Below are 24066 nucleotides of genomic sequence, written 5' to 3' on the forward strand. Positions count from 1 at the left end.
GCGTAGCCCGGCTCTCCGGAAGGAGACGTGGCGGCGGTTGGGCCCTGGGCTGCCTGGGCGTTTAAGTAGTCCCGCCGCCTCCTCCTCCTCCTCCCCTCCTCTCCTCTGCGGCAGAGGAGGCTGTGTTGGCGGCTGGAGAAATCGGCGGCGGAGGATGGAGGAAGGAGGCGGCGGCGCGCGGAGTCTGGTCCCGGGCGGGCCGGTGCTATTGGTCCTCTGCGGCCTCCTAGAGGCGTCCGGCGGCGCCCGAGCGCTCCCCCAACTCAGCGATGACATCCCTTTCCGAGTCAACTGGCCCGGCACCGAGTTCTCTCTGGTCAGTGCCCTCGCGAGTCCGTAGCCATCTCGCTTCCTCCCGGCGTTCAGGGTTCGGCCCCTTCTCTCGGTATTCCCCGCTTGTTTCTCCTAGAACCACCTGTGCCTGCCTCCTTCTCCCCTCCAAAACTCGGTGTGCCCCGCGTCCATTCATTCATTCATTTGTACAGCCAGTGTTTCTCGAACACATGATGTGGATGTGCCCTCCCTGCTGGAGCTTCGGGGATCCAGCGGTCAGCTGATCACTTTTTAAATCCGTCTCCCTAGACTTGCTTTACCAACACTCCCTCTCCGGGGAGGACGTCTTCCTAGAACCACGCCGGGAGTGCCCTTGCTCTTCTCTTTGGGAAGTCACTGCAGCTGTTGCACACCGCCCTGCCCACACACCCTGGTTACGGCCGAGAGGAGTTCCCCCTCTCATTCATCTCCGTTCTTCTCTCTTTTATGCGCACACGTCCATAGGTGCACAGCTCGTTTCCCTTCAAAGCTGGTTTTGAGATGGCAATTTGGCCTGAGATGCTTACGATGCTCAATGCAGAATATCCTTTACAGTTTTGATGCCTTACGTCTGTTAAGATCCCAGAACGTGAGATTTTTATGACCAGTTTTCCAATAATGAACATATATATATAACCTCACCGTAATGAAATTCTGCAGTCCTTCTCTCTTTGGGGAGTGATTGCTGAAAAGTCTTCCTATCCTCCTGTAAGCCAATGAAAATTGTGCTTATTTGATACTTACCCTGTAGTGATTGATTCATTTGTTTCAAACTGAAGTCCTTGGAAATGGAAAACCTCTTAAAATTTTTTATTCCAATTACCTATAGTCATTCCACTTGGGAAACTATTTTAGTATATTGTCCTATTACTATTTCATTGAAACAAGATGTAACAGGATAAAGGATGTCATCATTGCTGCAACCAGTTTCTATTTGCAAATGTTAGTTTTTGCTAGTATTTCACACCTGCTTTATTTCTCCACCCCATCCCCCACCCCCACCCCAGTTTTCAGTTCTCTTATTCTGGCAGTTCAAATTTATCTAAGTAAATATTTGGGAAGCCAGGTTTATCTTTGGGTTAATGCCATGAAATATAGGGTGGGGCAAAAGTAGATTTACAGTTGTGAGTACACAAAACAGAGTTTATTCTTGTATAATTATTAATTATTGTATTCTTTTCCATAGGAACAACTATAAACCTCATTTTGCCTCACCCTGTATTGATAATGTACAACAGTTGTAAGTCAGATATAACTTTAGCAGGGGTGGGGTTATTGTTTCCAGACAGCACACTTGGAATGAACATGACAAATGTTTAAAGAATTTGGTCATTAAAGTGTTTTACTCTTGCACCTGTGTTGTTGTTTTTTTTCTTTAATTTAAAAACTCATGCTGATATATAGCCCTACCAAACTTACCAATCTATAAGTGAATGATTTAAATTAGCCTTTTTAGAGGTTACTACCAAATTATTATTCCGTTTTCTTTCTGGCCCTGCTGTTTACTAGATAGAAAGAGGAAATGCTATACCAACCTTTCACATATCTATCAATTTTATTTTGAAATTTTGTTTTTAATTTTCTTTGGCAATGCATAATCTAAGATGGGGACAGTTGAAGATTTGGGGAGACTTTTTCTTTTTTTTAAGTTTGAGTTACTTTCAGAAAAATCTAGAGAGATTTTTCTATGAGTTGGCAAAAGGTCTGTAGCCCTCAGGCAAAAATAAGCCCCAAGAGACATCATTGATTTTTTTATTTTTTTAAAAATATTTTTATAGTCTTAAGGCTTCCCTTTCCTACTTATGTAATTTGAAACTGCAGCTCTCCTCACCTGGCACTGTCATTTGTTTTTTTATGGGCCAGTTGGTTGGACATTTGTGTTAAACTAAGCAGCTGCAAGAAGTAGGGAGAGGGCCTTTATCTCTGCCATCTAAAATTGGAAGGGACTGGATTAGATCTGGATTTCTTTAGGGTCTAAAAGTATTTTGTGCTTTAAATCATCGTCCCATTCATATATATCAAGAAATACATAATCATTACAATTTTGCTTCCAAATTTTGGAAAAAGTATTAAGCACCAAAAATTTGTAAATTTTTAAATGTTTACATTTATTAATTATTATATTCTTTACCGGTTTTTAGCATTAAATTTTGTTTTTGTGTATATATTTTCCTGAAATATCACTTCTAGGTCATTAAAGTGTTTAATTATTCATTATTTCACGGAGTTCATGGATTTCAGAATAAAACTACAAAATAAGTCTAATTTTCTCTACTTCTGTTGTTAATATAGAAATGTATTCCCACTCAAAAACTTTCCTCAAACACTGCACTTTGGAAGAGTGGTGACCTACTCCATGGTAGCATGTTATATATGTTGACAAGTTGTGCCACTGACTTTATTTTACAGCCTCTTTCAATTGGTTCTGTCTCTCATTCTCTATCTTAATTCCTCCAGATTCATGTCAAACATTAGGGATTTCTCCCCTGTCTAGATATTTGTAAAGTTCTTTAACTTTAAAGTACCAAGCCCCTTTGTTTAGTGTCATTATATTAAAATCTGATTTTTTTTCAAGTCACTAATATTACCTGTTACAATGAAAATACTTTAAAGTTTAAGTTACATAAAACAAGTTTTTATACCATCTGTAATTCTATACATGCAGAATTTGTTGTATTTTATTTGCTTAAATTAAGAGCCTATTTTATAAAATCGGAAGGAAGCATTTTAATAGTAGATCGAAAAAAAATTTTAACTTAGAAAATCACAAAAGTTTTTAAGATGTTACTTTTCCCAGTAATTTCCATTACAAAAAAAGAAGGGTAGAGTTTGTTACAAATTTTTCTTTATCGTCCCAATAAGTGACTCTCTGTTCAGTAAAGAATTTTCAGATATAAGAATTTCTTCTTGATCTGTTTTATTGATGAGGAAAGCAGCCTTTCCTGAACTAATGAAAGACAAATCTTTGCATCTTCACACAAAATAGTGATGGCTTCTATTTCTTGTTACCCCTTCCCTAGACCTTGAAAACAAAAAGCAGAGAAATGAGGTTTGTGTTTTGATTCGTTTTATTACTGATTTCAGAGAGGAAGGGAGAGGGAGAGAGAAATGGAAAAGTCCATGAGAAAGAAACATCAATTGGCTGCCTCCTATATGCCCTCTGCTGGGGTTCGAGCCTGAGACCTGGGCAGGTGCCCCATTGGGAACGGAACAGGTGACCTCTTGGTGCATGGGGCAATACTCAATCCACTGAGCCACACTACACGGCAAACAGTTCCTTTTTCCATTGTTAGCATTGTGGTGAACATGTCAGCAAATAAGTCAATATTGCTCTAGAATTCAACTCTGAACATTAGAGCTGCAGATACTTCACAAATAAAGGTGAATACATATACGTGCTAATATCTGCCTTCATTACAGTACAGCAATGATTTTACAATAATTCAGACCATCCTTTGTTAAGAAATGTGAGTCATGTTTGAAGAACTCACTGTCATGTACTCTGAATATTGTACAACATTGAAAGGCATTGTGCTACAGCAGACTAAATAAATGTTTCTAAGGATTCCATTAGTGTAAATTTGACTTTGCAACTCTCTCATTCTCCCTCTTATAATAATCTTTTTTAAAAGGATCCTGGGGGGAGGGGGTCGTAGTAAAAGGTAAAAGGGGCTAAATATGTGGTGACAGAAAATGATTTGACTTTGGGTGGTGGGCACACAGTGCAATACACAGATCATGTGTCATAGAAATATACACTTGAAACCTATATGATCTTATAAACCAATGTCACTCCAATAAATTTAATTTTAAAATAAAAAGGGTCCTTGACCATAAACCAGGAATCTATATAGTAATCTAAGAAAAAGTTAACAAAAGCTGATTCAAATATATTAAAACAGTTAAGAGCACAAGACATGGAAACTGTACTTACTAGCTGTGTTACCTTGGACAAATTATTTAAACTCTGGACTTCAGTTTCCTTTTCTGTGAGATGGATAGAACACTTGTTTTGAGGAGCAAGGAGTTAATAACTGTAAAGGATTTAAAATTGTACTTTCATGTAGTTAATACAGCTCATATTTACTGCTGTTTTTTCATTTAAATTTATTGTCTTGGGAAAACAATGCTCTAATTTGCATTTGTGTTTAAGATGACATTGGTGTCAAGTAGTACTGGTTTTATTATGGTTAAATGTTTTTGTTAAATTGAGAAGAGAACAAAGGTACTTAATAGTATAGCCAAATAGTATAGTGATTTCATAGTACTGTAAGAATAGAAAAGATAAGAGAGAATTGAATTATCATAGAACACATATTATAGACTGTGAAATCTCTGCCTTAGTAATTAGTGACACATTTGCTATCACAGGGATTTTTTTTAAAAATAGTATCAGTTATAAATTAAATGTTCATTTAAATTACATTGGTTCATATTGATTTGTGAATTTGTTTTGCTTCATAGTATAGAAAGATTTAGGGATAGTTTTGTTGATATATATCAGGAGTTGGTAAATTACACCTTTGGGCTTGCCCACCACCTGTTTTTGTAAATAATTTTTTTTTATAACATAGTCATTCCTATTTGCTTATATATTGCCTATGCACTTTCTTACTACAGTGGCATAGTTGAGTAGTTACACAGAGACCATACAGCCCACAAAGCCTAAAATATTTACTATCTGGCCCTTTATAGAAAAGACTAGAGGCCCGGTGCACGGATTTGTGCACTGGTGGGGGCGTGGCCTGCAGGGGTTGGCCAGCTGTGGGAACACCACTCATCCTAGTCAGCCAAGCAGCGCTCCCACTGTGGGTGTGCACTGACAACCAGGGGGCAGCTCCTGCGTCACAGCGACTGGTCAACCGGTCATTCTGGTCATTCTGCCGTTTGGTCACTGGGCTTTTATATATCTAGATTTGCTGACCCATGGTATATACTAAAAAAAAATTTTAAGTTGGCACAAATGACCCATGGTGATTTTTTCTTTTAGAAGTAACTTATCTGTATAGTATCCAAATGTGAAAAATACGGCACTATATTTTGTTCAAGTGTCCCATCCAACACAATTGCAAGTACTTTTATAAAGTGCTATAGATTCTTACATATAGGTGGTAATTGTTAGAAGTAATAAGTATTCAGTGATAGTGTATCCATGAACATTGCCTCTTAATATTTTTAACCCATATTTTAACTTCAATTTGTTGCATTACTACTTCTTTATATTTCAAACTTTCTTTTTTGTTTATAGTTTTCTGTCATATTGTAACACCAGGATAAAGTTTGTCATCTTCATTTTGCCATTTAAAAATACATATAATCTTTTCCTTTGGAAATATGTTTTAAAATCCTCTGTTGAAGTGATGAATAAGTTTGACTGAGGACTGTAAGTTATCAGTGTAATGCAATTTAACCAGAGAAAGTAATGTGTATTTTTTGTTCTCTGTCTAGCCCACAACTGGAGTTTTGTATAAAGAAGATAATTATGTCATCATGACAACTACACATAAAGAAAAATATAAATGCATTCTTCCTCTTGTGACAGGTGGGGATGAGGTATGTTTTTATAAGTATATTGATAATCCCTGTCACCAAAGTTACTTATTTAAAACATTGCAACTTCATACTTTAAAATTGAATGACAGGCTTTTAATAATCCTGTTTTGTTATAGTAGTCACTTCTATTATCCTGAAGTCTTTGATTTTACAGTTCAACTTGGAAAAATTAACCACCAATTATTTATGTTTTGAATGAAAATCTAACTCCATTCTTGCTTTCCTTTATAGAAATGAGGGTTTTGTAACAAGATATAATTTTTAAATATATATGTGACATTTTTAATAAAGAATTGCTAATAAATCTCTAGGCACCTTATGCTTTCTAACTGCCTTAGCTCATGCCCATTTCTTCCTCCTAAAATGCCCTAACTAACTGCCTCTTATCCATCCTTTAAGGCAATGACTTCTTTCAAGATGAAACAGGAGAGGCAGCATGGTAAAATGGAAAGGACATCAGCCTAGGAGCCAGGAGGCTGAGGTATAGGCTATAGTTAGCTATGAAACTTGAAAAAAATTTGAAACTCAGTTCTTCCACTCAATAAATTTATTGAGCTAATTATGTAATATTTTCATGATCTGTGAAATGGAAATATTAAACTCAGTGAGTGCTTCTTAGTTTTGTTCAGATTTGAAATTGGTGTCAGCTGTTTAATTTTGTTTTAAACCTACTTAAGACACAAACCACCCACACACAATCATACACATATGTATATATTTGGCATTCAAATCTGAAATGTAAAAATACCTAGAAAACTAAGAAGTACCTTAAAATTTTCAATATATTCTACAAGATTCAACTATTCTGAGGCTTTTTTAGCTAGAATTTGGGCAAAATCATTTAAAAATTCTGAAATAGTCTCTAAGAATTGTTCAGTAAACTGATGCTCAAAAAGCTTTTCTTAAGAGAAGAAAGAATGGAAGATTATTCTATGGCTCCATATTTTATACTTCAATTCTTTTGAAAGAAGTGGTATACCATAGATTATTATTAAAGGACTAGAGGCCTGGTGCAAGAATTTGTGCACCAGTGGGGTCCCTCAGCCTGGCCTGCGGGATCAGGCTGAAACCAGCTCTCCGACATCCCCCAAGGGGTCCCAGATTGCAAAAGGGCGCAGGCCAGGCCGAGGGACCCCACTGGTATACAATCAGGGCTAGGGAGGGATGCGGGAGGTTGGCCAGCCAGGGAGGGACCACGGGAGGGCTCCAGGGCATGTATGGCCCATCTCACTCAGTCCCGATTGGCTGGACCCCAGCAGCAAGCTAACCTACTGGTCAGAGTGTCTGCCCCACTGGTGGTCAGTGCACAGAATAGCAACTGGTCGACCAGTCAACTGTCTGCCCCCTGGTGGTCAGTGCACATCATAGTGAACAGTTGAGCGTCCTTAGCATATCATTAGCATATTACGCTTTGATTGGTTGAACAGATGACCAGACACTTAGCATATTAGGCTTTTATTGTATAGAATTTGACTTTTTTTTCCTTTTTATTTCCAAGCATTTGTGATTTGACCAATGAGTTAACAACCAACAGTAGAGTTGGGTGAAGTTCTAGAATAATTGCAAGTATTAAACTCTAGTTCTTTCCTAGGAAGAAGAAAAGGATTATAAAGGTCCTAATCCAAGAGAGCTACTGGAGCCACTATTTAAACAAAGCAGTTGTTCCTACAGAGTATGTATTCTATGTTTACTTGATAACTAGAAAATAAATTTTCATCAGCCAATAGGCCCTTGGATATAATTCTTCATTTCTTTTATGTTGTATCAAATTTTCAGATGTAAATCTAAGCTATTGCTTAATAGTATTTTGTTCATTTAAATTCCGTATAGTGTATGTAAGCAGACACCCAGTAATACCGATATCAAATAATATCACTTACCAAACAGTTTTGAATGTTTTTCAGATCAAAAGAAATTTTCCTTATATACAATTTTAACTAAAAATGCTAATTTTTATCTTGTAAGCTATATGGAAAAATGATCCCTAAGTCTGCGGGTTATTCTATAGCTATTTTCTTCACAGAATTTTCACATATAGCTAATTAGTGAAAACCATGAATAGACTTCAGAAATTTCATTTTTTTTCTGAGGCATAATAGTAAATTTCATTTAATGAAAGCTTACTCTAAATCTTGGGGGAAATCTTATCTATCTTAAGTATCAAAAAGTAACTCAATTGAGTTATGCAGGTTTTGTGTATTTAAATACATCCTTCTTTCTTAGATTGAGTCTTATTGGACTTATGAAGTATGTCATGGAAAACATATTCGGCAGTACCATGAAGAGAAAGAAAGTGGTCAGGTATGTTTTCCTTCAAAATACCAAGTATGCCCTGGCCAGTGTGGCTCAGTTGGTCAGGCATCATCCCGTGCACCTAAAGGTTGCCAGCTAGATTCTGGGTCAGGGCACATGCCCTGGTTGTGGGCTCGATCCCAGGTAGGGGGCATGCAGGAGGCAGCCAAATCAATGTTTCTCTCTCTCCCTCCCCTTCCCCCTTCCTTTGTCTCTTTAAAAGTCAATTTAAAAATTTCAAAAAGAAAATACTAAGTATGGAACATTATAAAAGGAGAACTCTAATAATGAGTTTAACATTATTTTTTAACATTTAACATTTTAAGTTGTATTTTTGAAAAGTATATTTCCAAAATACTCACATTTTTTTTTATTTTTAAATACAGAAAGTAAATATTCACGAGTACTACCTTGGGAATATGTTGGCTAAGACCCTTCTACCTGAAAAAGGTTTGTGTCTATACTGACTTGATAGTAACGCTGGAATTTGATATAAAGTAAATGTTCAGTTTGGAATTTAAAAGATTTTGTTGGAGACTATGAATTTTAAAACACTAAAATAAATTTCTGAGCAATTCCTTAGAAAACTTTTTCAAAAAGATCTTTTCATTATTTTCTGCTTTAACAAACATTATGCTTTTTTCTACCTATTAATATGTTTTTTTAAATCTCATAAGATATACATGTTAGTGTTATAGTATATAGTGCTAGTCTTGCTTGGTTTAAGCAAAGTTTTTATATATTGAAATAGACATGTAGATGTATCCCTTAAATTGTGAAATATTTTATTAATCTATATTCAAATTGATCACTAATTTATGATCAAACTTTTTACTGAGATAGAAATACTTTAAAAGAATACTATTGTGAACAGGTTTTTTGCATCAAATAGCGTATTTCCTAGGCAAAGATTAAATATGATTGTCCTTTCAAACAACACCATTTCAACTTGGTAAGACTAGTAAGATAATAAGTACATGCATGTTTAGAAAGAAGTTTAAGATTACAGAGTTGATTGAAAACTTAATCATTTATGTCTTGTATGTAGTCATTGTCATTCTTTATATTTACCTTACTCTTGTATTATTTCACAGAACAAGAAACAGAAGAAAAGGAAAAATCAAGAGAGGCAAGTGACAAATGTTGATTTTTCTCTCTTAACATCTGTTAGGCATGAATTTATATAACTTCATTGACAGAATATAGCCATGTGTTAACTGTATCAACTATCTCAAAAGATTGGGTGAAAGAAATTTGCAGTATGTTAAGTTTTTCTGAGAAAAGTTACATATGATACTTTTATTTACTTTTAAGTTCATACAGAAATAAGCAACTTTACCAAAGGTATGTCTGGGAAAATTTCTATAATATCATTACATCTCCTCTGTGCTTAGCAGAGGTTCCCTCTCTTTAACCATGGAAACAATTACAATAGAGCTTTTGTGTTTGGTCTCTATCTCCTGTGGATAAAACAGATAAAACTATCTATGTAGGCCCTAGCTGGGTAGCTCAGTTGGAGCATAGCCCCAATACATCAAGGTTGCAGGTTCGATCCCTGGTCAGGCATATGCAGGAGTCAACCAATGAATGCATGATTTGGTGGAAAAATAAATCAATGTTTATCTCTTTTTCTTTCTCCCCTTTCCTCTCTAAGATAGATAGATAGATAGATAGATAGATAGATAGATAGATAGATAGATAGATGATAGATAGATAAATTTAAAACTATATAAATAACAAGGTACCAGACCACAGGCAATTAAAAGCAGGGACTGTCTTTATCTCTTTACCCCCTGCAGGGCAAAGCAGAGTGCCAAGCATAACAGAGGCACTTCATAAATGTTTATAGAATGTGAATGCATAATTGATAACTGAATTGGATTATTTAAAAAGAATGATTCTTTAGGGTGCTTAATCACAATTTTTAAATGCCCCTGTAGTTCAATGAATGCTTTCTGAATCTTAAGAATTTCCAGGGTTAAATTATTGATAGAAGATATTTCTCTAAATGGCTTTATATCAGAATGATACTTTTATTAGAATAAAGCGAAATGACGGCAGGCCTTAAAAATTACTTAAAAGGGATGCATATAATTTAAAAGGGTGGCTTTGGAGAGAATTGATAAAGCTAAATGTAGAAACACATAGCATTGCTATTTTAAAAGATTTTAATTTTACAGACTACCTTTGAGATAAAAAATTTATTTACTGTGGCTCTGGAGGATAGCAAGATGAAATTCAAAGTGTGAAATTATAAAGGAAAAGGAAGAAAAGGGTAAGGGAAGAAAGTTAACATTTATTGAGTAATAATTTATAAGGCAAGTGTTGTGCCAGGCATGTAACAAAAGGTAATGCTTAATTCGCCCACAGCCTTAGGGTATATTCAGGGTGGGGCAAAAGTAGGTTTATAGTTGTGAGTACACGAAACAGTTTAGTCTTATATTACTATTTATTAATTATTATTTTCTATACAAACAACTATAAACCTACTTTTGTCCCACCCTATATATTATTATTCTACTTTTACAAATGGCAAAAACTGAAATTTGATCAAGGTTATAAAACTTGTAAATTCAAAGCTTAGGTTTGAACCCAGGACTCTTAATTTTAGACACTCACATGAAAATAACATATAAGAAATCTCAAAATATTTTTCTGTGGAAACATTTATTTATTGCCTGCTTGGACATGCACTGACAGGATACCAAAATGATACAAGATGAGCTCCCTGCCTCCAAAGCCCTTACATTAGGTTTTTCTTGTGTTTATGTAGATAATAATATGGGAGCTAACTCCCTAATAATCCTTGTCTTCTGAAGTGTTTCCCCTTGTTCCCCCATTCCATGAAAATGTATCCATTTATCTCTTGCTGGTTTTAAATAGATTTATTGAAGAGTTTATGTGCTGAAAAACTTGTCTATTAATATTAATAACAGGGAAGAAGAGTAAGCAGATTAATAAGCAGTGCAGTATTTAGATTCCTGTTTTAGAAGATAGTGTTTTATTATGTAACTCCACATTTTGACAAATCAAACTTCAAATCTCTAGAATCTAAGCTCTAACACAGCCATGCACTGAGAGTTTTAGTAAAGAAAACTCTGACCAGCTCTATATAGTATATTCCTACATTTTTATCTTAGTCTCTTTCTTTAGAACTATTAAAAATAATTCATATTAAACATGATATTATAGCCTTTTATATAAATGTGCATTTACTTAACATCTTCCTTTTAGTACTAAATAAAAATTTCTTTTTTTTTGCTATAGTAAACTAGCTCTGAAAATGTGTTTCCTCAAATAAGAACTTGTGAGTCAAAAGACTAGTAGAGGGAGAACTCATAGAAATACATAAAAGTTACCTTTATAAATGTTAGTTTGTAAATAAAATATAGTTGTCTTCCTTTCAGATTAAATGCTTCTCCCATCTTCATGCCTACTCCCATTTCTAATGAAAAGTCTGTTCTATACTCTTTTTTTAAGATTCCCACTAAAAATATCGAAGGTCAGATGACACCCTACTATCCTGTGGGAATGGGAAATGGTACACCTTGTAGTTTGAAACAGAACCGGCCCAGATCAAGTACTGTGATGTACATATGTCATCCTGAATCTAAGCATGAAATTCTTTCAGTAGCCGAAGTTACAACTTGTGAATATGAAGTTGTCATTTTGACACCACTCTTGTGCAATCATCCTAAATATAGGTAGGATGTGGATTTAATATTTTAAGCATGAAATGCACATGCTTTAATGTTGCCATATGCTTAATTTTAATGCTGTATTCTTAACAGATTCCGAGCATCTCCCGTGAATGACATATTTTGCCAATCACTGCCAGGATCACCATTTAAGCCCCTCACCCTGAGACAGTTGGAACAGCAGGAAGAAATTCTAAGGGTGCCTTTCAGGAGAAATAAAGAGGTATGAGAATTATCTAATAGTATTTTCTCAGTACTTCCTTTTCCAGATTATAGAGTACATACAATAAATTGAGTGTATTACACATAGCTTTTCTTTTAATAATTGATATTTGGCCTATGGTTTGCCTTTTAAAAATGGATCAAGCTTTATTATAAATATAAATAATTTTTTTTCTTTTTAAACAAAAATACAAATCTGTCTTATCAGAATTTTGGTTTGATGTTCTGCCTGTGTTGATATATTATGTTAATATAGAGATTACTAGCCTACTAGGAGTCTATTTTATGAAGTTCTAAACCCTACTACTTGCCCGCCCTCTCCCTTTCTCTCTGAAATCAATAAAAAAATATTTTTTTTAAATAATAAAATAGCCCTAACCGGTTTGGCTCAGTGGATAGAGCGTCTGCCTGCGGACTGAAGGGTCCCAGGTTCGATTCTGGTCAAGGGCATGTACCTTGGTTGCGGGCACATCCCCAGTAGAGGATGTGCAGGAGGCAGTTGATCGATGTTTCTCTTTCATCGATGTTTCTAACTCTCTATCCCTCTCCCTTCCTCTCTGTAAAAAATCAATAAAATATATATTTTTAAAAAATAATAATAATAAAATAAACCCTGCTACACAAACTACTGTCATCTTGCTTTTATTGTAATAATTTTTCTTAAACATGACAGTAGATTTTCTGTCCACAAGAAGCAATAATAAATGTTCATGCGTTTTTTTCTTCCTACTTGTCCTTACTGCAGCTGCTGATTTCACTGTGCAGTATTGTTTTTCTTCACTAACCTTACTGTGGCCTCATGTATTCTAAATAAATAGTTTAGTCTATTAGACCTTAGCTCCTTAGGACAATGTTTCATTCTTAATGCTCAGCATTTAGTGCCAGGGGCATAGTAGGCTCTGAATGTGGAAAGAGTTATACATAAAATTCAAGGTCCTTTCAAAAGATAAGAAGCCATCTTGGCAATCTTTGTTCTTCCTTAATATTGAAGGGGAGACAGGATAAGGTCATTAGTTTCTAGAGTAACTGCCTAATGACTTCCAAGCTGAAATAAAAAGAACCACAGTTGGTCAATGGCCCCTCCAGCAGGTGAAAGAGGAGGTATCATGTACACTGTACATTTAGTAGGAACCCTTTTTGTATTTAATTTTTTAAATTATTTTATTCAGTTTTAATTGGTACACTCACTTCTTCAATTCTGGTCTAGATTCATTTCCTCTTCATTCACTGTCAATACCCAGATTCTAACTCATTCACCTCTTTCAGAACTATCCTCTTCTCTCCACCCTTCCTCTTTCACTCTCTTATACTTTAAATTCTCTTCATCTCTGGCCTGGGTTCTTGCAGCTCCTAAGTTGGCTCCTTACCTTCTGATTTGTTCTTACTCTTCCCTCTTCAGCCACTGCTGAAGTAAGTGATTACTTAAAAACCTGATCGCTCCATATCTTTGCCCAAAACCTATTAACAGAATGTCCAAACATCTTGAGATTGTATAGTTTTTCACCATATAGTGCCTGCTTATCTCTCTAGCTTTAAATATCATACCATACCTTCCTCACATCTTTGCTTTACCTTTTCCTGAAGTTCACATGTATATGCATACACAGACACAAAACACAGACATTTACATAAGTCACAAATTATTATTTATGCTTTAAGCCTTAACCAAGGGTTTTCTCTTTGTGAAGTCTTCATGTTCCAATTTGTTGTTAAAGTCTATTTGAATTACCCCTACCTCTGTGAATCTGCTGGTACCTGCATCCTTATTAGTTGGTATCTTCCTTGACTAACTTGTAGGTTCCTCCAGGCCCTGCTATAATTGCATAATTATAACTAATATACATATTTGCTCCCACTCAGTTTCTCTTTACCCTGTTTGTTATTCTTTACCCATAGTAACCACATTTTTTAATTTTCTTTTTTTAGTTTAACATTTATTCCTTTAATTGAACAACCTCTATACACAAAATAGATGGTTTAAAGCAGGGGTCCTCAAACTTTTTAAACGGGGGGCCAGTTCACTGTCCCTCAGACCGTTGGAGGGCCGGACTATAGTTTAAAAAAAAATTATGAACAAATTCCTATGCACATTGCACATATCTTATTTTGAAGTAAAAAAACAAAACGGCAAAAACACCCGCATGTGGCCCGCGGGCCGTAGTTTGAGGACGCCTGGTTTAAAGTAACCACATTTTTTAAAGCTAAATGTAGAAACACAAAATCTAACAAGTAGCAAAATACTTTATAAAAATAATGAGACAAGCCCAGCCAGTGTTGCTCAGTGGTTTAACATCAACCTATGAACCAGGAGGTCATGGTTTGATTCCCGGTCAGGGCACATGCCCATGTTGAGGCTTGATCCCCAGTAGTGGACATACAGGATGCAGCCGATTGAAGATTCTCTCTCATCATTGATGTTTCTATCTCCCCCTCCCTTCCTCTCTGAAATCAATACAAATATTTTTAAAAGATAATAATGATACAAAATATATGAAATGGAAATTATCCCTGCATGGGAATAATGGTCACCATACCCCTAATGAGTAAATGGAACTAACATTTTTCAAGAATTGCAAAATTCATTTTTTTAAAAACACATTTAAAAAAATGAATGGACAACTTCTATTTTCCAAGTTTTCTACAGTATAAAAATAATAATGTAAGTCATAACTGAAAAAACTAAGTGTGGCAAAGAAGCCCTTAAAATATATATGTGTTTAATTTTAGGAAGATTTGCAATCAACTAAAGAAGAGAGATTTCCAGCAGTCCACAAACCCATTGCTGTTGGTTCTCAGCCTGTGCTCACTGTTGGAACAACCCACATATCCAAATTGACAGATGACCAACTTATAAAAGAGTTCCTTAGTGGTTCTTACTGCTTTCACGGGGTGAGAAGTGAATGTTCCATTTAAATATTTAGTTTACAGCTTTTATTTGCATGTTATTTAGTCAAGGGGCATTAGCAACACTGAAAAAGTTTTTGGTCTATATAGAGAAATGGCAACATTCTGGAAGCCTCTGAATGGACATTTTCTCTCTGCATCTTACTATACTCTAATCCAGAGCCATTATCATTCTCTTTACTCACAAGCTGAAACTTGACCTTTATTTGACAGACAGTATATATAACTGAGACACATGTGATTCTGGTTGACCACTGGAATAGGCATCAATGATTATATAGCAATCACATTTAAAACTTGAGTTAACATCTACAAAGGTAAAACTTTGACCCTGACCAATAGCTCCAGTGAGAAATGCACTTACAAGGGGAATTTTCATTTTATTTTATCAAAGCAGTACAGCATTTGTTCTCTGCATTTGTCTATTATTTTGTCAGTAATTTTCAGTTTTAATCTTCAACCATGTTATTGCTATTTCAGGTGTTTTAAATTATATATATATATTTCTATTACTATTGTGTGGCAATATTGAGACAGGCCCCAGCCCCCCCTTCTCTGTACGTAACTTGATCTTTTTTCTTTTCTGTAGGGTGTTGGTTGGTGGAAATATGAATTCTGCTATGGCAAACATGTCCATCAATACCATGAGGTATAAAACAGCATTTATGTCAATCTACCACTAGCTGTATTAGTTTTAAACATTTTTATGGGGAAACATACAGGGGTTGGTGTTACTTTTAATTATGAGATGATTTTAATATGAAAATACTCCTTAAACTGTCTAAATTCTGGAAAATGTAAAACTCACTGTTTAACTCAGTCAATCATCATAAAGGAACATTGCTTATTAACTGCTCAGATTTTTGTATTACTATGAGCCTGGAAGAATAATAAGTTAGGGAGGCTAACCTTGTTAGCTTTGACTGAGAAATTAGTCATTGTTATAATTCTTCTTTATCCTTTTTTCTTTTCAATCCAACTTACCCTTTTGGGCATCCCTGTTGCCTTTCCTCTCCTCACTAGCTGCTGGCTGCCAACGTTCAAAATCATACTGATTTATTCTATACCTCAGGTAACCTTTGCACTTAGGACCCTAAACTAAGTACCAGAACTGCCTTTCCACATTCAAAAATTCATGAAGGTGATCTGCCAAGTTAACAACTCACTCTTCTGGTCTCCACCCTTTACACCACTGGGACTACCTCTGCTGTCCTTTAGCTGGGGTTCCTCCAATACCAGCTTCTGTAAATAAAGAAGAAATTAGTGTTTTGTTTTGTAACGTTTTAAAATTTATTTTTTATTCCCAGTGTTTTGTTTATTCGTTTTGGTTTTTTAGATTCCACATATCAGTGAATTCATGTGCTATTTCTCTGTCTGACTTATTTCACTTAGCATAATACCCTCTAGGTCCATCCATATTGTCACAAATGACAAGATTTCATTCTTTTTTATCGCTGAAAAATTATACAGCTATAATTTATCTTTAAATTAAGAAAGTGAATGGTAAGATAGTACATCATCACTAGAGTTAGTAAAATAGGGTAGATACAGCAAGTTTCTCAGCCAAAAGAGGGTACCATATCATCCAAGTTTAAAATAAAATAAAATTTTAAGATTACACAAGTTGGCTTTTTATTCTTCCCTTTATTTATAATTTCATAAATTGGCATATTTTCCCATACTTGAGCTAAGCTGCTTAAATTCTGAAGTTTAGCTTCAGTAATTTTATTTGTCATACGTGTACTTTGTTTGGTAAGTTCAACTTTGTTTGATAAGTACTAGATGTTAAAAACAAACACTAATAAATATTGACCTGGCTGTTTTAAAAGGCTCTTTTTATTTCCAAAAAGAAATAATAACTAGTAATTAGAAAATATTATATTTGACTTCCTGAGATGTTTTAAGCCAATTTTAAATTCCAACATGGATCATACCAGGAAAGATCATCAGCTCACCTTGCACATTTAAATCATTTCAAATTTATGAGGCATCTATAAACTAGGACATTTTTTTATTCACTTAAGCCTGAGAAGTTTGATTTCACTATTCTTTCCATTTCTTCTTGCTGCTTTGCAGGTGTTTTATTTTTACTAATATTTGTTTATACAGAAATAAGATAAAGTATATGTATAATCTAGCTACAATCCAGATAATACCCCCATGGCTTTTTTTAATTAAAGGAATATATGCCAGAAATTTAGAATGAAAAGTAAAATTCTCTTCCATCGTTTTTCCATTCCCCAAAAGTAACTGCTGTTAACTCTTTCTTAGTTAACCCTCCACAAGAAAAAAAAAAATCATATACATAAATGTTGGTATAACCTTTTTATTTATACAGAAAAAATCTACTAAGTAGTATCATGGAGATCTTTCCTTATCAACAACACCTGATCTTTTCAGCAGGTACAGAGGATTATGTCTGCACCCACATGTATTTAGCCAGACCTCTAGCGATGGACCTTTAAGTTACTTTCAGTTTTGCTGTGATATCATATTAGTCAGCATTTTAAAATAGTTCTATTGGTGAACTTTTTTAAGTATATTCATAGGGCACATTTCTAGCAATGTACTTGCTGGGGCAAAGTATATTCATTTGAACAATTGCCTTCCAAAGGGTTAGACCAGTTTACATTCCCATTAACAGTGGCTGTTTTACCATTCACTTGCCTACACTAGGTTTTTATCAACCTTATTTTGGTCAAGATCATATAACCTGGAACATTCTGAGGGACTCTGCTGGGAGATTTGGAAAATATAAAAATAATAGTAGTTAACAAATGTAGTGCTCACTATATACTGTATGCCAAGCCCTGTTCTAAGTACTGTACACATAATTATCTCACTTAATGGTCATAATAACCCTTAAGAGGTGAGTATTGTTATCCCAAGATGAGGAAACAAAAACAAAGATTTAGTAACTTGGTTAAAATCACATAGGAAATAAGTGGTGAAACTAGAATTCAACCCCAGACAGAATGCTTCATCTCTAACCTCTTAATCCATGTCTGTCTAGGAATTTACAGTCTGGTTGCTAAAATAATGTTTAATGGCCCTCTCTGCCACTAGGCAATAAGCCCCAGGCCTGTTTCATTTGCCACTGTAAGGGTTTTTAATTCTACTAATCAGGTGTATATTAGTGCCCAGCACAGTGCCTGGTATAAAATAGGAAGAAGGAAAGGAATACAGAAAGGAAGGGGTTCGGGGAAGGAAAAGGGAGGAGAGAGAATGAAGTCCTCATATAAGACAACATGTAGTTAGTGTTTAAAAAATAAATAAACTCGGCCAGGGTGGCTCAATAATTGAGCATCAACCCATGAACCAGGCAGTCACAGTTGATTCCTAGTCAGGGCACATGCCTGGGTTGCAGGCTCCATCCCCGGTCAGAGGTGTGCAGGAAGCAGCCAATCAGTGATTTTCTCTTCATTAATGTTTCTATCTCTCCCTCTTCCTTCCTCTCTGAAATCAATAAAAATATATAAAAAATAATAATAAAAGCAGAATGGGAAAGGGGTTTTCTGAACAGTCTTGATGCAAAAATGAGCTTGGTGTCAAATGAGCAGTGTGAAGAGTAGTGTCATTTGAAGGTTTGCATTTGAAGGAGTAGAACATGGAAACAGGCTGAGTGGAGCTGCAATGGTTCAGGGTAAGAGATAGTGGCCAAAGATTTAATTAAGAATCACAGTAGTCTGTGGTCATTATCTAGGTATGAGAGATTAAACTCTTGGTTGAGGGGAGATGTTGGTAGTGGAAATGTAAAGGAAGAGTCTGAAGCTGAGAACATCTCCCAGAAAAAAAATTGACAGGAATGATAGATGTAGGAGAAGAAGGAAATTGAAGAGTCAAAAATGACTATGTCTGAAGCTAGTCTGATTAGAAAAAAGTTTCCTTTTCCAGGGAAACAAGGAATAAAAAAGATAACCAGCTCAAATTTCTAATAGTCAAGTTTGACTAAAACATTATTACCACTACTGGTAAATATAGGTATCCAGTGTGCATACGAGCATAGGGACTGCGGCTTATAGCCCATCAGCATAAATGTCTACTTGATGATAGCAAGCATGCACTATCATACATATTTCTTCATATATTAGGACAAGGAGAGTGGGAAAACTTCTGTGGTTGTCGGGACATGGAACCAAGAAGAGCATATTGAATGGGCTAAAAAGAACACTGCTAGAGCCTATCACCTTCTAGACGATGGTACCCAGACAGTCAGGTAAAGATTAACTTTTTTTGCCTTTGGATCGATTAGTAGAATATTTAAAACTCAGAATATTGAAAAACGTAAGTAAAATCTCTGATCAGTTTTTTTCAGGGACATCTCTTAGGGTAGTTTGTGTTTTTTTTTTTGGGGGGGGGGGGCGGGGAGGGAGATTACAACTTAGTGTAATAGTTAAGGCAAGTCTCTGAGGTCGACTGCCCTGGATTCAAATTTTGGCTCTTAACTGCCTTGGGCAAATTTCATAATTTTCTTAAGCCTCACTTTTTTTTAAAATATATTTTATTGATTTTTTACAGAGAGGAAAGGAGAGGGATAGTTTTAGAAACATCAATGAGAGAGAAACATCGATCAGCTGCCTCCTGCACACCCCCTACTGGGGATGTGCCCGCAACCAAGGTACATGCCCTTGACCAGAATCGAACCTGGGACTTTTCAGTTCGCAGGCCGACGCTTTATCCACTGAGCCAAACCGGTTAGGGCAAGCCTCACTATTCTTATCTATTAGTATTTGCCTTAAGGATTATTGTGACATTTCAATAAGCTAATCCAGGCAACAGCATGCAATAAATTTTGGCTGCTGCCTTTAACGATGCCAGATGCTATGGTAATAAGAGTGGTGGTGGTGTTAGTGACAATGGCTCAGACCAACTATTAGGTCTGAGGTTGTTACAAAGTATTTGCATCTTTCATGTGTAATGTTTACCTCTTTAAGTTACTTAGGTCTATGTAAATATACTCTAGCATTTCCCTTTGTTATTTAATTTTTGTGAAGTTATGGTTGAAAATAGTTAAACAGTGGCTTTTTAAAAATCTACCTCATGTCTTTTGGGCTAATAGGTATATCTTGTTATAGCTGAAGTAAATTAACCTCTTGTTTCCCAATAATAACTAAGCTTTAGTCTTTCTAGTAGTCTTTTGCCCAGTGAATTGTAAATTATTCCGTTTTTTTCCCCTTCTTGGGTATTAACTTTGTTCTTCCTAGCACAGACAGTACAGAGAGACTGTTTTCAGAATGTGCTGACTTCTTGGGCTAACCAAAACCAAAGTTAGCAAAATTAAGAGATAGGCATTTAAGTATTAGAAAAATTAAACTATACTAAACAGAAGGATTTTTCTTATGTTTGTGTATGTTTCATGTGAAAATAGCTCATGGCAACAAATAGTGAAGCACAGGAGTTTGAAGCTGGCAGAATTAAAGCTTTCTTTGGATCCTGCTTGTTTGGAATTTATATATTAACCTAGGCTTTATCTTTTTACACCTGCCCTACAGCATTTTAATGGGTGGAGCAGGATGGAGGATGGGAAGAAGGGAAAACTGTTCCCCTAAGCAAACAATATACAGGACTGGAGAAACGGTTCATTTTAAAAGAACAATGTTTTTAAAAGCAATTAAACCTTAACGATTTGTATACAGATAAATAATATGCAAGTTGCAGATCATTCTTATTAAACCACTACAAAGTATCTCAACTTTATATTCTCTTTATAGAATCTGAAAGATTCTCTGTGACATAGCCCTAAAAATAGGTATTTTTTAAGAATATTTTATTAGTCAGATTTTTTTTCACTAATGCACAACTGAACCTCTATCTTCTCCTCCTATCCATCACAATTACTCTAAATTAGTGAAATTATAGTTTAATAAAGCATCTGTGTTTTTCTAATTCAGGATGGTGTCACATTTTTATGGGAATGGAGATATTTGTGATATTACTGACAAACCAAGACAGGTGACTGTAAAACTAAAGTAAGTTGGACCATCAAATTATGCTTCATGCCTTTCTATTTAATCTACTACCTATGGGCAAAAGTTTTTATAAATGTAAAATATAATTATGAATAATTTTACTTATTCATAATCATAAGTATTTTATAACAATTATTAAGTCATAAATAATAATAAAGTGTTATTCAATTCTTTATTGAATTATACAGGTCCACTTGTGTGGAATTTTTAAAGCTTAAGAGGAAAACAATTAAAATTAATTTTGTATGGTTTGAGCAGTACCTTAAAGTACTCTCTATTTTAGGTGTAAAGAATCAGATTCTCCTCATGCTGTTACTGTATATATGCTAGAGCCTCATTCCTGTCAGTATATCCTTGGGGTAAGTAAAAATAATAATACTCAGAAACTCAGTTTGGGGCCACATTTTACTTTTTAGCATTAAGTCTAGAAAGACCTTCAGTAGTCTCTAACATTTAATACTACTTCTATAAAAACTGTTATCTTTTTATTGGGGTATAATATGCATAAAATTAAATGCAAAGATCTTAAGGGTTGAGTTTGATGAGTTTTGACAATTTTATATACACACTAGAGGCCTGGTGCGCTAATTCATGCACCAGTGGGGTCCCTCGGCCTGGCCTGCAGGATCAGGCCAAAACCAGCTCTCTGACATCCCCCAAGGGGTCTCGGATTGCGAGAGGGCGCAGGCCAGGCCGAGGGACCCCACCGATGCACAATCAGGGCCAAGGAGGGACGCAGGAGATTGGCCAGAGGGGGAGGGACCACAAGAGGGCTCCAGGGCATGTCCGGCCTGTCTCGCTTGGCTGGACCCCAGCAGCAAGCTAACCTACTGGTCAGAGCGTCTTCCCAAGGTGGTCAGTGCATGTCATAGTGACTGGTCAACCAGTCGACTATCTGCCCCCTCATGGTCAGTGCATGTCATAGCGAGCGGTTGAGCAGCCTTAGCATATCATTAGTATATTACGCTTTGATTGGTTGAACAGCCGAATGGTCAATCGGATACTTAGCATATTAGGCTTTTGTTATATAGGATGTGACTCTTACTCAAAACAAAGTGTCTTTCAGTCTTTCACTGCAGAAAATTTTCTTATACCCCTTCCCTGTTAATACTCCTGAATCCCCAAAGATACCCCTTAGTGATTTGGGACACTATTCATCAGTTTTGCCTCTATTTTATTTATTTCATATGAATGTAATTATATAGCATACAATTTTTTTATGCCTGGCCTCTAACTCAGCATCTTTCAGACTCAGCCATGTTGCATGTATCAGCACTTCATTGTCTTTTTATTACTAAATAATATTCTTTTGTATAAGTATCCCACATATGCTTATCTATCCATTCTTCTATAGATAGATATTTGGGTTCTTTCTTATTTTTTATTATATGAATAAGGCTGGCATGAACATTTTTTTACATCTTTTTGTGGTCATCTGATACTTTCCTCTGCTGTTTCCCATCCAGCTCTTTGAACGAATTTATTTCTGACATATTTTTTATATTTCTATCATTTTCCTTTAACTTTTATGGCTTGCTTTTCTCTGCTAAAATTCCCCATCTATTCATACATGCTGTTTACCTTTCCCACTATTTCCTCCATCATATTTATTATAATTATCTTAACATATGAAAATTTCAACACCTGGCCCTTCTTTGGGTACACTTTCCTTTGCCTTCATGAAATTTACACTGATTATTTTGCCATAATCTTCTCTTTTTTGTTGTGTAAAACCTAGCTATGTTTAACTACGTATTCCTCTCTTATTTTTGTCCTTTACTCCTTTTTTGTCTCATCTCTTTTTTTATTGATTTTTTTAAGAGAGGAAGAGAGAGGAAGGGAGGGAGGGAGAGAGAGAGAGAGAGAGAGAGAGAATGAGAGAGAGAGAGAGAGAGAGAGAAGAGAGAGAAATGTCGATTGGCTGCCTTCCGCATGTGCCCTGACTGGGGATCAAACCTGCAACCTGGGTATGTGCCCTGACTGGAAATCCAACCTGCCACCTTTTGGTGTATGTAACAACGCGCCAGCCAGCTGAGCCACACTGACCAGGGCTCTCTGTCATCTCTTTTACTTAGAGATAAAAATTTCTCCTCTACCTTTTTGGTATTTTATATGGGTGACTAAAAATTGTTTTTCAAAAAGCTTAATTTGTAGAAATAACTCGATGGTTTATCCAAAACAAGGGCTTGTATACATTTAACAAATTTATATACATGTATTCATTCAGCAGAATAATACTGAATAAAGAAAGTATTCATAGCCCTCGCCGGTTTTGCTCAGTGAATAGAGCGTCAGTCTGTGGACTAAAGGGTCCCAGGTTCGATTCCTGCCAGGGGCATATGCCTGGGTTTCAGGCTCAATCCTCCCCAGTGTGGGGCGTGCAGGAGGCAGCCAATCAATGATTCCCTCTCATCATTGATGTTTCTATCTCTCAATTTCTCTCCCTTCCTCTCTGAAATCAATAAAAATATAAAAAAAGAAAGTATTCATCTTAGCAACTTTTTAATAATTTTATTGTTGTTGTTCTTTAGGTTGAATCTCCAGTGATCTGTAAAATCTTAGATACCGCAGATGAAAATGGACTTCTTTCTCTCCCCAACTAAAGGGTAATAAAGTTCAGGGGAAGAAAAGATCATTGAAAGTCTTAATGGTTTCTGACCATGTGTCTCATTATAGAGTTCTCAGCCACTGAACCTCATCTAAAGGATCATATAAAAGGACTCTCAACCACTTTGTAAATATATGTGTGTTTATAAGAGGTTATTGATAAACTTCTAAGGCAGACATTTGTCTCACATTTTTAATTTTTGTTCTGCCTTATGAACTGGTTGTGTTTTTCTTTGCTTGGATAATGTGATTCCAAAGTAAATCTCATCCAAGCAGTTTAGACTCCAGCCTATTGAAATGCCATAATTGTACCTATTGAAAGTTTTTAAATAATAGATTTATTATGTAAATTATAGTATATATAACTAGTTAATGAAGTAAAGATAATGAAGAAAGAAATTGTTAGGCTGTTTAAATGGGAGACTTTGTAAACTGTGTTCTAGTGACTGAAATCCTTTTCAACAAATTTTTATTTTGCAACTGCTCTCTACACAGTATTGAACTAAAAA

The 24066-nt window shown here is 35.6% G+C and overlaps 1 protein-coding gene across 3 annotated transcripts; it reads left to right on the plus strand.

Annotated features, from left to right (window-relative positions):
- The first annotated feature begins 8 nt into the window (after window positions 1-8).
- On the plus strand, window positions 9-23736 carry ERLEC1 (endoplasmic reticulum lectin 1). 3 transcript variants are annotated; one of them, XM_008162135.3, is made up of 14 exons: window positions 13-316; window positions 5761-5865; window positions 7457-7537; window positions 8089-8166; window positions 8544-8607; window positions 9252-9286; window positions 11638-11861; window positions 11949-12078; window positions 14805-14966; window positions 15571-15630; window positions 19073-19197; window positions 20873-20950; window positions 21234-21309; window positions 23482-23736. In XM_008162135.3, exons 1-14 carry the CDS (start codon window positions 155-157, stop codon window positions 23551-23553), a joined length of 1452 nt encoding a protein of 483 aa, XP_008160357.1. In that variant the 5' UTR covers window positions 13-154; the 3' UTR covers window positions 23554-23736. The 3 variants fall into 3 exon arrangements, with proteins under 3 accessions (XP_027995724.1, XP_008160357.1, XP_027995725.1); XM_028139924.2 differs by lacking the exon at window positions 13-316 and adding an exon at window positions 6265-6346 and having other exon boundaries at window positions 5802-5865; XM_028139923.2 differs by lacking the exon at window positions 21234-21309 and having other exon boundaries at window positions 9-316.
- Window positions 23737-24066: the final 330 nt, after the last annotated feature.

The sequence above is a fragment of the Eptesicus fuscus genome, chromosome 16 (genome assembly GCF_027574615.1).
Source record: "Eptesicus fuscus isolate TK198812 chromosome 16, DD_ASM_mEF_20220401, whole genome shotgun sequence".
Lineage (NCBI taxonomy): Eukaryota > Metazoa > Chordata > Mammalia > Chiroptera > Vespertilionidae > Eptesicus > Eptesicus fuscus.